The 13,463-nt window shown below is 43.2% G+C and overlaps 1 protein-coding gene across 1 annotated transcript in view; it reads left to right on the top strand.

Moving 5' to 3' along the window:
- The first annotated feature begins 1,626 nt into the window (after positions 1 to 1,626).
- The window catches only part of LOC128411290 (cytosolic phospholipase A2 epsilon-like), a 40,738-nt gene continuing 28,901 nt past the window's right edge, over positions 1,627 to 13,463 (top strand). Inside the window, exons 1-2 of the mRNA XM_053383496.1 lie at positions 1,627 to 1,978; positions 3,495 to 3,567. Of these exons, the coding sequence (XP_053239471.1) occupies positions 1,940 to 1,978; positions 3,495 to 3,567 (112 nt within the window). The 5' untranslated portion in view covers positions 1,627 to 1,939. The remainder of the gene's footprint in view (positions 1,979 to 3,494; positions 3,568 to 13,463) is intronic.

Raw genomic sequence — 13,463 nt, 5'->3', positions numbered from 1 at the left:
GGTACAAGCTATGTGGGTGGGGATTCTTTCTGCTTCTGAAATCCCAAAAGAGGTGGGGCTCTGACTCAGTGTTTATAGCACCTGCCGTACAGCTTTTACCCATTCTGAGGTCTGTAAATATCTTTCAGGAGACACTGCTACATACCAGAAGTACTCTTAATAGCATGTGGCAGGAATCCAGTGGTTTCTACAATGGGATCGCCTGCTGTTTTCCCTCAGGTAGGCATAATAAATCCAAATGGCTGCTATAGGGGCTCTGAATGTGCTGCACTTACATGTATGCATGCTATTTCCTTTTTTTCTTATCTGGATTGTTGATACAAAGCCGGTGCTTCTTCCATATCACACAAGCCTTTGCAAGTGGGCAGCCTTTCATTAGTAGACTGGCTATTTCCACATTATTAGTAACTGTGGCCTGAGAGGTACAAAAAGGGCAGAGTGTAAAGGAGAGCTTTTGCAAATGCAAAACTCAAATGTAATACTGTGCTCCTTATACAGCGAGGTGAAACAAGTAAAACAAGCAGGGCACATATCTTCAGGGTCACCCTCTCAGAATGCCATCAGCATCTGAAATTAAGCAGGAGACAACAAGGTAGGGCTTTTTCATTACTAGTGTTTTGATTATTCAGTTTCCATCCCTTAGGAAGTTGATCTGGCACCTAACTCGTTGGCTTTTAAGGGACAGGTTAAGATTTTTTTGTTGTCTCATGCATGTTAAGTGAAATTATTGTTTTCAGATCTGATGGGGAAAGAAGCCACATTTTAAACATTGTAATAGAGAATGCAATCCTCATTGGGTTCAGTGAGCCTTAACATCCTGATTAGTGAATATACAACTGAAGCCTAACTGCAGAATTATTATTACTGTATTTTCCCCGGGTATAAGACTAGGTATTTTATTTCTTTGTCTCTGAAGAATCTTATAATGGCAGTTGGCTGAACCTTCCTTGTCAATAGGGTTCTTTAGGCATATGTCTGACTGCTTGTTTTCTAATGGGGTCAAATGTTTTTCATGAGTCAACTGATGTGATCTTGGGAGAAGCAGTCACTTGTACTCTCCATCACAGACACGTCTGTGATTCAGTAAACACAGGGTGGCAATTTGTCCTATTTTGCAGAGGACAGACCTCTGTTTGAAGGGTGGCCTTAGTCCAAGTCCATTTTAAAGATAAATAACCCTGAGAAGGTAGAACAGGGGAGCTAAAGTTGCTCACTAACCATTAGCACATAGACAGCAAACTGAGCAGGCACATGGGTCACATATGGCAAGATGTGTTGTATTTCTATTTAAATTATAGTCACAATTTCTAAAATTGCATCAATATGTCTACATTTTATGCAACTCTGTGTCCTTTTTTCTTATCTATTTAGTGATGAATATCTAGCCACGCTAAGTATTTTTTTTAAAAAAAATGCAAATGTAACAAAGAAAGAGAGAAGAATGGGAAGGGGGGAATCCATCAGCTGACCCTAAAAATACAATGACCGCCAATACATTCACCTTAATTTAAGCATATGAATTGATATAAGTCCTCCAAATGCCAGATAGGTATTCACACAAAGCTGACTTTTATAAGGAAGGTGTTCAAATGTAGCAGGCACAGCGGGGCCCTCACACCGTTGCATAATAGATGGGTATTTGCAGTGCCTTTTTCCCTTAAAAAAAAAACGTTTCAGGGTGTTCTCCTTTTCCTACTCATATTGAAATACTGCCCCTCAATGATGCCAAACTTGGATTCACAAAATGTTTAGGCGTATGCGTACCCACCCCCCCGAAAAAAGCACTGGGTATTTGTAATAAACACCCTTCAAGAATGGGGATTATGAGAAATGGAGCAAAACTTTATCACCCCTCCCATCCAACATTGTACTTTCTCTTCTTTTTGGACAGATTCTAAATAGCAAAACAAAAACCTCGGGAACTGTAGCTGTTCAGTGGATGCACCAGAATACTGTCCAACAGGATGCTGAATGCAAGGTACTGTTGCATGGAGAAGAACACAAAAGAGTGTGACTTAATTGAGGGTTTGTTTTTATTTTGAGGTATTTGAGCACACTACTTGCAAGGCCTCTGCAGCTGGAAGTGTGGAGCAATTTTATTGGCCAAATTCCCTGAGCATTCACACCTTGATTATTTTCTTTTCTTTTTAAATGGTTTCATAATGCATCTGTTTGGAAACAGGTTTCATTTGCTTCCTGGAGTTTCTGGCTGCTTAAGATCGCAGCCTATACATCTTTCGTTGGAAATCAGTCCGGCTTATTTCCACAAATTAGTGATGTCAGCAATGTTTGTAATTCCTTGACTTGGAATATGAAGCTCAGTTACAAAATATCCACCTTCAATACTAGGATGCACATTACAGGAGAAGTCTCCTGACCCTTCCACCTCCTTTACCTGGTGACATCTGCTTTGGTGGCAGCAGAAGAGAGGGGGGAGGTTTCTTTCTTTTCCTCCTCTGTTCCATCTCTGTCCCCATGGTGCTTGGAGTGCTGCAACTGTACTGGGGGGGTGTGACAATTCTGACCAAATATTGAACACTTAGGCAGAAAAACAACAAACCATCTCCAAATGTTTTTCTCCACATTCTTCATTTTTGCTATCTATCGAGTCCAAGACATTTTGGCACCTGAGGCGAATCACAAAATGGTTCTTCCCCCTTGCCAGGGGAGAAAGGGGTGAGAGAGGATTTATATCAGGAACAAGGAGGGAATAACAATCTACATCAGGAACAAGGAACAATGAATTTTTTCCAGTTCATATAGCAATTTTAAGGTGACAATTGTCAGTTGGTCACAACAATCCATGACTGAGCCTTCTTGGTTGTGGCACTACCAATTTTGGAATGCTCTTCCTAGGGAAAGTCACTGAGTCTGATATCCTTTTGGCACCAAGTTAAGAATTTATTTTTATTTTCCCAGACCTTTTAGTGTCTTTCATTTTATCTGGCATTTAGATTTTCTACTGCTCTGTTATATGTTTATTCAATTATTCTTGTTTAGGAGCTATAGGAGGATTTGGGCCTGGAAAGTGGTACACATAGAATACTTATACAAATATTCATAAATTACAAATTGAACCTGCGGTTGTTGATTTTCAGCACATGCGCTCTGTGATCCATTTGGAAATAGTTTTAAAAGGCTCTTAAGGTCTGCTCAGTGTACTATTTTGATGTGGTGACCAGAGTTGGAAGGGAGACCTTGCTTCCCCTCTCTCCACAGACATTGTTGCCACTGCTGTTGATACCACTGTGAATAAGTATGGTTTAAACGGGAAAAGGAAGGGCAATGTGTGTATGTCTGTTGGGTGCATGGATAGAAGGGTAAACTAGGAATTCTTCTCTAGTGTGGATTTTAATCTGAAATGGAGAGAAATTTGGAACCTCATAACGTTCACTTTCTTTGAGATGGGCGTTGTATGCCCAGAAAGCTTATGATCACAAGAAGTACACTCAACACTTGAAAGGTTCGTTTGTATATTTTGTCTTGTTCTGCAGAGTACAGAATCACCATGCTATCTGCTCACAGTAAGAATCATACGGATGTGGAATGTCCGCCGAGAAGATTATTGTAAGTATTTTCATTCTTTTACTATGGCTCCTTGTTATTCCAAAATATTGAGCATGCTTGAGCAATAATGTTAACCAAAGTTTTGCATAACTTTGCTAATGCCATTTTATGGGTGAAATTAGTATTTCTGAACTTTTATGCGGTTTTCTGAAAAAATAATCTATATTGTGGTACCTCTAGTTATGAACTTAATTCATCCCGGAGGTCTGTTCTCAACCCAAAACCGCTCGTAACATGAGGCGCGCTTTCTCTAATGGCACCTCCCGCTGCTGCCACGCTGCTGGCATGCGACTTCCGCTCGTATCCCGGGGCAAAGGTTGCAACTGGGAGCATCTACTTCCAGGTTAGGGTAGCTCGTAACCCACAGCGTTCACAAGGGGGATGGGGATGTAACACGAGGTTCCACTGTATAGGCACTGGTGGAGGAAGAGGAGTGCGGGGGGAGCGCACCGCCCCCGGCAGCGTGATCCCGGCAGGGTGCCATTGCAGCTGCCCCCCCCCCGCACCCCACCCCCAGGACGTGCGCCAGCCCCAGCCCCAGCCCCGCCTGCTCTCCGCCCCCCGGTGCCGGAGCATGAAACTCCGCCACTGTGTATAGGTGATATTTTTTAGGAAATGAATCGTTATTACTGATAGTGGATAACAAAATATTGTTCAAATATCTTCCAGACTGCTAATACCAGATTTTATGAAGCCAATTCAGTGATAAATATAGAGCAAAGGGGGGGGGGGAGCATAAATTTAAAGGGTCCTTGTTTCCAATCTCACCAATCCTATGCAATCCACTAGGGCTGAATATAGACACAGTGTTTCACTTAAATGCGTTGTAAACTCATACAGGAAAATCCGGTTGGGAAAGTTGGGACTCCACAGCACCATCTGGTATCACAGTGTTATATTGCATATTGCATATAGGTGGCCTTACAAGCCACTATCTCTCAACCTCAATTTCCGATCTATATTATGGGGACAATAATGCCAGCTGAATCACAGGGTTGACTTCTTTGTTTGAGTAATATGTGGGAAATACTTTGATCATACTAAAGCACTATATTAATTCTAAGAATTGTTATGGCAAAAGTTAACTCAGGAATAATAGGTTCTTCAACTGACATTAACCTCATTGTTGTACACATGAAAAGGGAAAAGTGGATCTACAACTTGAGGGAAACTTTTTATGAACTAGAGGTAAAAATGATTTTGTTTTTCTACTTAGAAGTGCATATGGGATGTGCAGACATACTATGTGGGAAGTAATTATGGTAAAGTTCGACATGTGAACATAGCCTTTGAAAAATTACAAAGTAAGCTGTAGCTATCAGATGTAGCTATTAATTCAGTTTTCACCTGTGGGAGTATTATTGCATCTGATCTTCCCAACAATCGAGACAAAGAATGTTTCTCATCCACATTAATTACATCTCTAATAAAGGACAACATAGGGACATAGCTACAAAAGTGTCCCTAACTAAAGCTTTAGAAAGGCATTTATAATTCATGTGTGGTGGGTGTACCCAAAATAAATACTACTGTTTAGCGTCTATTTTATCAATAGCCTAAAGTTCTATCTTAACTAGTCAAGTAAGAACATCAAATTGTGGTTTGAGCTTCCTTAGACAGTCATGGCTTAAAACTACTTGTCTGCTTTCATATTCTAAGTGCTCATTGAGGCAGTGTATTCTGTCTTGATATCTGTGAAGGAACATAGGAAATTGTCCTTTACCGAGTCAATTGGTCCATCTAGCTGGCAGCTGGCTGAATGGCTGTGCAAAGTTATAGACCGGGGCCTTTCTAGCCCTACCTGAAAGTGTCAGGGATTGATTCTAGGAACTTTTGCATTCAACAGAGATGTTTACCACTGAGCTACGGCCCCTTCTCTAGGAGGCAGAGCCATGGCTATAACTATGGTCTCTCAGTTCACATGTCATCCTGACAAACTATGATTGTCTCGAACGATAGTTTGCGAAACCCTTTCAAACCCCCTCAGTTTCTAATTCTGATTTCGTGGACAATTTGCTAATTCAGACATCATACTGAACTATTGTAAACTTCATTGGCATGATGTCTGAACTGAGCCAACATTGTGGTTGCTGCTGAATTTGTCTCCCTTCTGAAAGGAACCAACTTAGAGAATTTTTTTTTAATACAAGAACATAATAAAATACTATTTTTACAAATTTATATCCCATCCATCTAGCTGGGTTTCCCCAGCCACTCTGGGAAGAAGAAGAGGAGTTTGGATTTGATATCCAGCTTTATCATTACCCTAAGGAGTCTCAAAGCGGCTAACAATCTCCTTTCCCTTTTCCCCCCACAACAAACACTCTGTGAGGTGAGTGGGGCTGAGAGACTTCAGAGAAGTGTGACTAGCCTAAGGTCACCCAGCAGATGCATGTGGAGGAGCGGAGACGCGAACCCGGTTCACCAAATTATGAGACTACCACTCTTAACATATATAAAAACACAACAAAACATCAAACATTAAAAAGTGAAATATCATATAAAAGCAACAAACAAACCAATAAATCAATACAGTCGTCCCTTGGTTCTTGAACGGCTTAGTTGCCAAACAAATCGGCTCTTGAATGCCGCAAACCCAGAAGTAAATGTTTCAGTTTGTGAATGTTTTTCGGAAGCCGAACGTACGACACAGCTTCCACTTGAGTGATGGAAGTTGCACCTTGGTTTTCAAACGGTTTCAGAAGTCAAATGACTCCCAGAATGGATTAAGTTTGAGAACCAAGGTAACACTGTAGAAACCAATAATAACAATAATAAACAGTATACTCAAATTAAAATAATGGACAACCCCAACTAAGCATTTAACCAACACCAACCTGACAAAAACAAACCAGAGGAAACAAAATTAGAACCATTTAAAACATTTTAAAACATTTTTGCCAGTTGCTCCAACCCAAGAGTTGTTCCAGCAATGTCCCAGCGGCCTCCCGGGAGCCTCTTTTAGCTGTTTAAGGGGAGTCTGGGCTCCGCCTCCTAGGCCAGGTGGAAATAGGCCTTATAGCAGGGAGCAGTCTTCCTTCCAGCACTCACAGCAGCAGAATTGTGACAGCAGTGCATAATTTCAATTTCCTCTCATAGAAGCAGTGATGGTCTTTTTATTTATTTATTTATCTATTACATTTGTTTGTCACCCTTCATCAGAAGATCACAGGGTGGCTCACAACATGAGAATACAAAATGAGATTACAGAATACAAAACGAAAACAAACCAATGACTCCATTCTCACAAACACATTTAAAAGGCCATGGAATGCTAACCAACGGAACACCTGGCTGAAGAGAAACATTTTCGTCTGGCACCTAGAGATATGTAATGAAGGCCTCCCTGGGAAGAGCATTCCAGAAATGGGGAGCCACCACAGAAAAGGCCCTTCTCATGTTGCCATCCTCTGGACCTTTCAGGCAGGAGGCACACAATTAAAAGTCCTCAGATGGTGATTGCAAGGTCTGGGTTGGTTCAGATGGAAAGAGGCAGTCCTTCAGCAGTTAAGGTACTATCTTGTAGTTCATTTGGAACAGTTTCTTTTCGATTGAGTGTCTGGGTTCAACCTCGCCGAGACCTCTGACCTGAGATCTCCTCAGTGGAGGAGCAGGAGGAGGACTCCCTGCCAAACAGAACTCCTGCACTTTAGTGATCCCTGCCACACGACTGGAAGCTCCTATATGAGCTGCTAAGATTCCTGGCTGTTTCTCATGCCCTCCTTTATCCACCCCAGGGCCACAGGAGCAAGACAGTGAGCCAGGCAGAAGTTTCAGAGCCACTGCGAAAGTGCAAGGCTAGCTGCATGTGAGGAGGGGGAAGTGCACAGAAACACCTGCCTGGATCAGGGCCTGACTGAGAACTGGGGAGGGATGGAGTCTATGGCTCCTATATAAACTCCCAGTCTGAGCTACTTCATTGTGCAATAGTCCCAGCCTGGGTGAATAGATGTTGAGCCAAGTCAGATTAGGCTTTCTGAAACAATATGTAAATCGAAGCCCAGCCATCCTTCAGCATTTTCACTTTTCCAAATTCTGCACTGCAGTTTGCAAGCCAACTAATGTGTTAAAAAATGCTTACTGTGTGGCAAGGTATGCATAAAAAGGTATAACAGTGAAAGAAAGAAAGAAAGAAAGAAAGAAAGAACAACCCAGAAACTGATGTGAAGTGTGGAGAATTGAACTTAAGAATGGAAAAAATGAGAGAATGAGAAAACCCCAAAATGACAGATTCACCCTAGTACAGCTATCTGACAATATAAAGGAAGCAGTGCTTCTCTTATGACTAGATCAGCTGGATGCTATCAACTAGGGTAAAGAATTCTTGGTAGTTCAATCATTTAAGGCAAGACAAAATCTCTATAAAAGCGCCACTGCATTTACAGAGTATATTCTTGTGGTTTCATGGTTCTTTCCAGCTGGGTGAGGCAGCAAGTATTGCAAAATGTGCCCTCTTACTTAAAACTGTATGGGTTTTCAGATGCTTTAGATATTCCAATCTTGCACAACTGGATTTCCATATATGCAGGTAATAAAAACAACTGCCACCAAGCACATTTCTGCATCTCACATCTTCATCTAAATCAGGACAAGGCTACTAGTTTAAGAGTGCAATCCTATGCATGTCACCTCAGAAGTGAGCCCCATTGAGTTAAATGGGACAGGATAGGATTGAAAAGTCTCAACAGTTCAAGTTATGTTGTAGAGCTTTGAAGCAAGACTACTCCAAGGTAAGTCCTGTTAAGTTCTGTGTGGCTTAATCTCAGGTAAACGGATATATGATACCAGGCTGCAATCAGTATATCCACTTACCTGAGAATAAGGTCCACTTAATTCAATAGGATTTATCTTTAGTAGACATGTATAGATGCACTGCTCTTCTTTTTAGCATTAGATAATAAACACAAGCTCACTGCTGGCTAGTAAGGTTGTTACTGCTGCAGTGAGCCACCAAAACTGTAGTAATTTCAGTGGTCCTTTAGAAATGGCAGTGAAGAGATGATCTCTGGTTAGCAAGGACAACTTCAGTAGTGCGCAGAGGGTAAACCAAATTGGAGTGGGTTCAAGACTGATTGGAAGAGAGAAAATCAAGACAGCAGGAGTGAATTAAGATGCAATGGGAAAGAAGCTCAGCTGGCAGTGAGATGATGAGGATGGGTAAGGCTTTTGGGGAAAGGGGTGTTGAAGAAACAGTGACAAAGATGAACAAGGTAGGGAAAGAGTCAGAGAAGACAAACAGTTGGGTGATGTGGGTGGGTGATACTCTGGAAGAGACAGCAGATAATAGGATAAAGATCGGGTGGCAGTTCAGGTGAGGACAGCAGAGTGAGTCTCTCATCATGAGATACTGGGGTAAAAGGGGACGTGGGTGGCACTATGGTCTAAACAACTGAGCCTCTTGGGCTTGCCGATCAGAAGGTTGGCGGTTCGAATCCGTGTGATGCACACCAGCGCAAGTAGATAAATAGGTACCACTAAGGCAGGAAGGTAAACGGCATTTCCATGCACTCTGGCACTTGTGACAGTGTTCCGTTGCACCAGAAGTGGTGTAGTCATGCTGGCCACATGACCCGGAAAGCTGTCTGGAGCCAATGACAGCTCCCTTGGCCTGAAAAGCAAGATGAGTGATGCAACCCCATAGTCACCTTTGACTTCCAGGGTCATTTACCTTTACCTTTTTTACTGGGGGGATAGCAAAGAAGTTAGGGAGATGGAGGAGGGTCATTGAATAGAGGGGTAGAAATATTGTGGAAGATGGTATCAGTTTTATAAGTGAAGGTGATGAGTTCCTGGCACAGGAGAGGCAGGTGTTACTGGAGCAGCAAAGATAAGGAAGAGGCTCCAGAGGATTGTTAGCAGGGGTGTGGATCAGGGTGGTGTAATGTTGTTTGGCCACATAAAAGACAGAGGAGAAGGAAGGACAGCATGAATGTAAAGTGAGCCTTTTGGTTTCCTTCATCCTCATTTAGCAGCCTGAGAGAATGAGTAGAAATTACAAAAGAAAGCAGCAAGCCAAAGTTAGACGCCAAGGGCACAAATTTATCATGCCTACAGATGCAAAGAGGTTGGGGGTTGGAAAATGTATTATTAAACACATCTGCATCCCTGAAGATGCTTTTTTGAAACAGGTTGGGCTCAGCAACATTATTTCAGTGCACCCAGAATCTTCTCTCTCTCTCTGTCTCTCTCTCCCACCTGAGGTCAACAAGTTAGAAAGAAAGAAGGCAAGCTGAGGTTTATAAGATACATAAGAAGGTGGAATGGAGGAATGGGGAACAACATCCCACAGCAACAGAGAGTAGAGGCCTAAATAATGGCTTTTGAAAGCTTCTGAAGCAATAACAGGGAACACATTCTCTCCCAACTGCCTGCCCTTATTGAAACATGGCCGCCCCTCCTCTGCTGCCCTGTCATTTGGAGGCCTCTCTTCATCCCACACACCCTGCTCCAGAGTGCCAGAAACGCAGACCTCTTGCCTAATCCCTGTTATTGCTTCAGAACTTCCAGAGGGATAGCCCTGTTATTCTGTTGCAGCATAAAGAATATAGATTCTTTATGCCTCTTAAATGCAAATTTATTAGGACACAATCCAGCTTTCGTCAACCTGGTAACCTCCAGATGTTTTTGGACTACATTTCCCATCAGCTCCAGGCTATGCTGGTGGAGCTGATGGGAGTTGTGGTCCAAAAATCTGGAGGGACCCAGAACTAGAGCCCACTTTTATCAGATGCATGGAGTGTTATGCTAAATTGGGAGGTATGTTTGTGTGTGTATGCGATATATGTTCTTTTGTGTGTGGATGTGCGTGCATGCAAACACAAAATGTCTGCAAACTTATTATATTATATCTATATCTCAGGTTTTTTCTCTCCAAGGAACTCAAGGTGTTTTTCACACTTCTCCCCCTGTCCATTGAGCCTCACAACACAAAAGGTTAGGCTGAGATGCAGTGATTGACCCAATTTCAGCCTGTGGCCTTCATGGCTGAGTGGGGAATTTGACCCCTGGTCTCTCACCAAACCATATACTTCATTCATCTGATGAAGTAGACTATAGTCCACAAAAACCTATGCCATGATAAATGTGTTAGTCTTTAAGGTGCCACAAGACTCTTCTTTGTTACACATCAGAGTATAACTTTGTTAAACTCTAAACTGATTCTGATTTTCACCTAATAATGTGCTGGAAAGGAGCCAATCTGTGTGTTTAGTGCACAAACATAGAAAGAGGGAAGCCTCCCTAAACCCAGGGATGAAACTAGGCTTTATTTCACCTGGGTCAAAGACCCAGACACACATTTGCATACACACACAGGCTGAGAGCCTCAATGGTGCCCCTCTAGCAGCTTCCCCTGGGGCAAAATTCTTGGCTAGACCCACCCTACATAGCTATGGCTCTGCATGGTCCCCAACTTCTTTTCACAAAGGTCATAAATGGGCACCAAATAGGTCATTCATTCAGAAGCTTATTTGGCCAGGAAGGCACTAAGGAGGTCAAAAGAGTGACCACAGCAAAGTTGCAGCTGGATCTTGATAAGATGCAGGTGAGGCACAAAACAGAGCACATTTCCTGGTTGGCAATGTCTGACAATGCCAAATGTGAAACCACAATCCTTTGTTCAAAGGAGGAGAGAATCCTCAGTAGGATGGATGCAAATAGGCAGGAAAAGCGCCTAATTGAACCTGCTGCTTCTTAACCCACACAGAAATTTAGAAAGAGCAACAGCTGTTTCTTTAGTTAGCCAAGACATAATCTCATCTCCTATATTTCCAGTGGGGTAACTGTGTTTGTCTCTTTTGGCAAAAATAGGACAATCCAAGAGTATTGTGGTACCTTAAAAACATGAAAACATACTGTGGCGTAAGTTTTTGGGGGCTCGCTTAATCAGAAGCATATAAATAGAGCAAATTAAAATTGAAAGCAAGTAAACACAGACAGTGTTGGGCTACAGCACATTTGAATGACTTAGGTTGTAAACCTAGAACAAGGTGGTCCAACTCTTCATACCAAGTGGGCCGCAAGTGTACTTTGACATGCTTTTTAACATCTATATGAAGCCGCTGGGAGAGATCATCAGGGGGTTTGGACTGGGTGTCCATCAATATGCGGATGATACCCAGCTCTACCTCTCTTTCAAATCAGAACCAGTGAAGGCGGTGAAGGTCCTGTGTGAGTGCCTGGAGGCGGTTGGAAGATGGATGGTGGCTAATGGATTGAGGTTGAATCCTGACAAGACAGAAGTACTGTTTTTGGGGGAGAGGGGGCGGGCTGGTGTGGAGGACTCCCTGGTCCTGAATGGGGTAACTGTGTCCCTGAAGGACCAGATGCGCAGCCTGGGAGTCATTTTGGACTCACAGCTGTCCATGGAGGCGCAGGTCAATTCTGTATCCAGGGCAGCTGTCTACCAACTCCACCTGGTACACAGGCTGAGACCCTACCTGCCCGCGGACTGTCTCGCCAGAGTGGTGCATGCTCTAGTTATCTCCCGCTTGGACTACTGCAATGCGCTCTACGTGGGGCTACCTTTGGAGGTGGCCCAGAAACTACAACTAATCCAGAATGTGGCAGCTAGACTGGTGACAGGGGGCAGCCGCCGAGACCACATAACACCGGTCTTGAAAGACCTACATTGGCTCCCGGTACGTTTCCGGGCACAATTCAAAGTGATGGTGTTGACCTTTAAAGCCCTAAACGGCCTCGGCCCAGTATACCTGAAGGAGCGTTTCCACCCCCATCGTTCTGTCCAGACGCTGAGATCCAGCGCCGAGGGCCTTCTGGCGGTTCCCTCATTGCGAGAAGCAAAGCTACAGGGAACCAAGCAGAGGGCCTTCTCGGTAGTGGCGCCCTCCCTGTGGAACGCCCTCCCATCAGATGTCAAAGTGATAAACAGTTGTTTACCTGACATTCAGAAGACATCTTAAGGCAGTCCTGTTCAGGGAAGTTTTTAATGTGTGATTTTACTGTATTTTTGGTTTCTGTGGAAGCCGCCCAGAGTGGCTGGGGAAACCCAGCCAGATGGGCTGGGTACAAATAAATTATTATTATTATTATTATTATTATTATTATTATTATTATTATTTGACACGGAACCTGTGGGCCACACGCTGCCTTGTTGTGCATGTGGGGGGAAAGAGAGGCCAAAATTTGATGCCCACCCCCCTCAGTCCTTGCGCTGCCTTCCCAAAGCTGGCTAAGCAAGGCACTGAGGTTTGGGAAGGAGCCACGAGGCTCTGGCCAAAGTTGGGAAAGCACTCACTAGGCTTTGGGAAGGAGCAGGGAGGACTCTAGGACCTTGTCAGAGCCCTCCTGCCTCTTTACCAAAGCCCAGCGCCTGGCTTACTCAGCTTTGGGAAGGCAGTGTGAGGGCTGAGGATAGTGTCAAATCTTGCCAAGGGCTGCAGGACTTGTGGAAGTGAAAGAATTATATCAATGAGGAAAAATGAATACATTTTTTCAAAGCAGGATCTCCAATAGATGTGTCTCCAGCTTTCTTCCTCTCCTCTTCTTAATTTGTCCACATTGCCTTTCATCATGGCTGTCCCTCAATATAGAACCGCTGAGATGGGAATTTGAGGACTGGCGCTTTGAGTATGGCTCTTGTCTATACATTTAAAAATGCAGCTGAAGAAATTAGGTTCTTAATTTTGGATCCAGAGCCTTGTTTCCAAATGTTACACCATTGGGATAGACAGACAGACCCCACTATTAACATGGAAGAAAGTCTTATCTCCTTCTTTTTGTGCATATATTTGTGGAGTGGGAGAGGATTTTGAGTGGAAATAAAACTGAAGTTCATGTTTAATTAGATGGGAACATGCAGTGGAATGTTGCTCTAAGGATATTACAGTATTTGTTCTGTTTGATTTTATACTTGACGTGAGAGGGTAAGTTGTTCA

The sequence above is a fragment of the Podarcis raffonei genome, chromosome 1, assembly GCF_027172205.1.
Source record: "Podarcis raffonei isolate rPodRaf1 chromosome 1, rPodRaf1.pri, whole genome shotgun sequence".
Taxonomy (NCBI): domain Eukaryota; kingdom Metazoa; phylum Chordata; class Lepidosauria; order Squamata; family Lacertidae; genus Podarcis; species Podarcis raffonei.
Note: the sequence above shows the minus strand (reverse complement) of the source record. Positions and strands in the feature narration are given on the sequence as shown.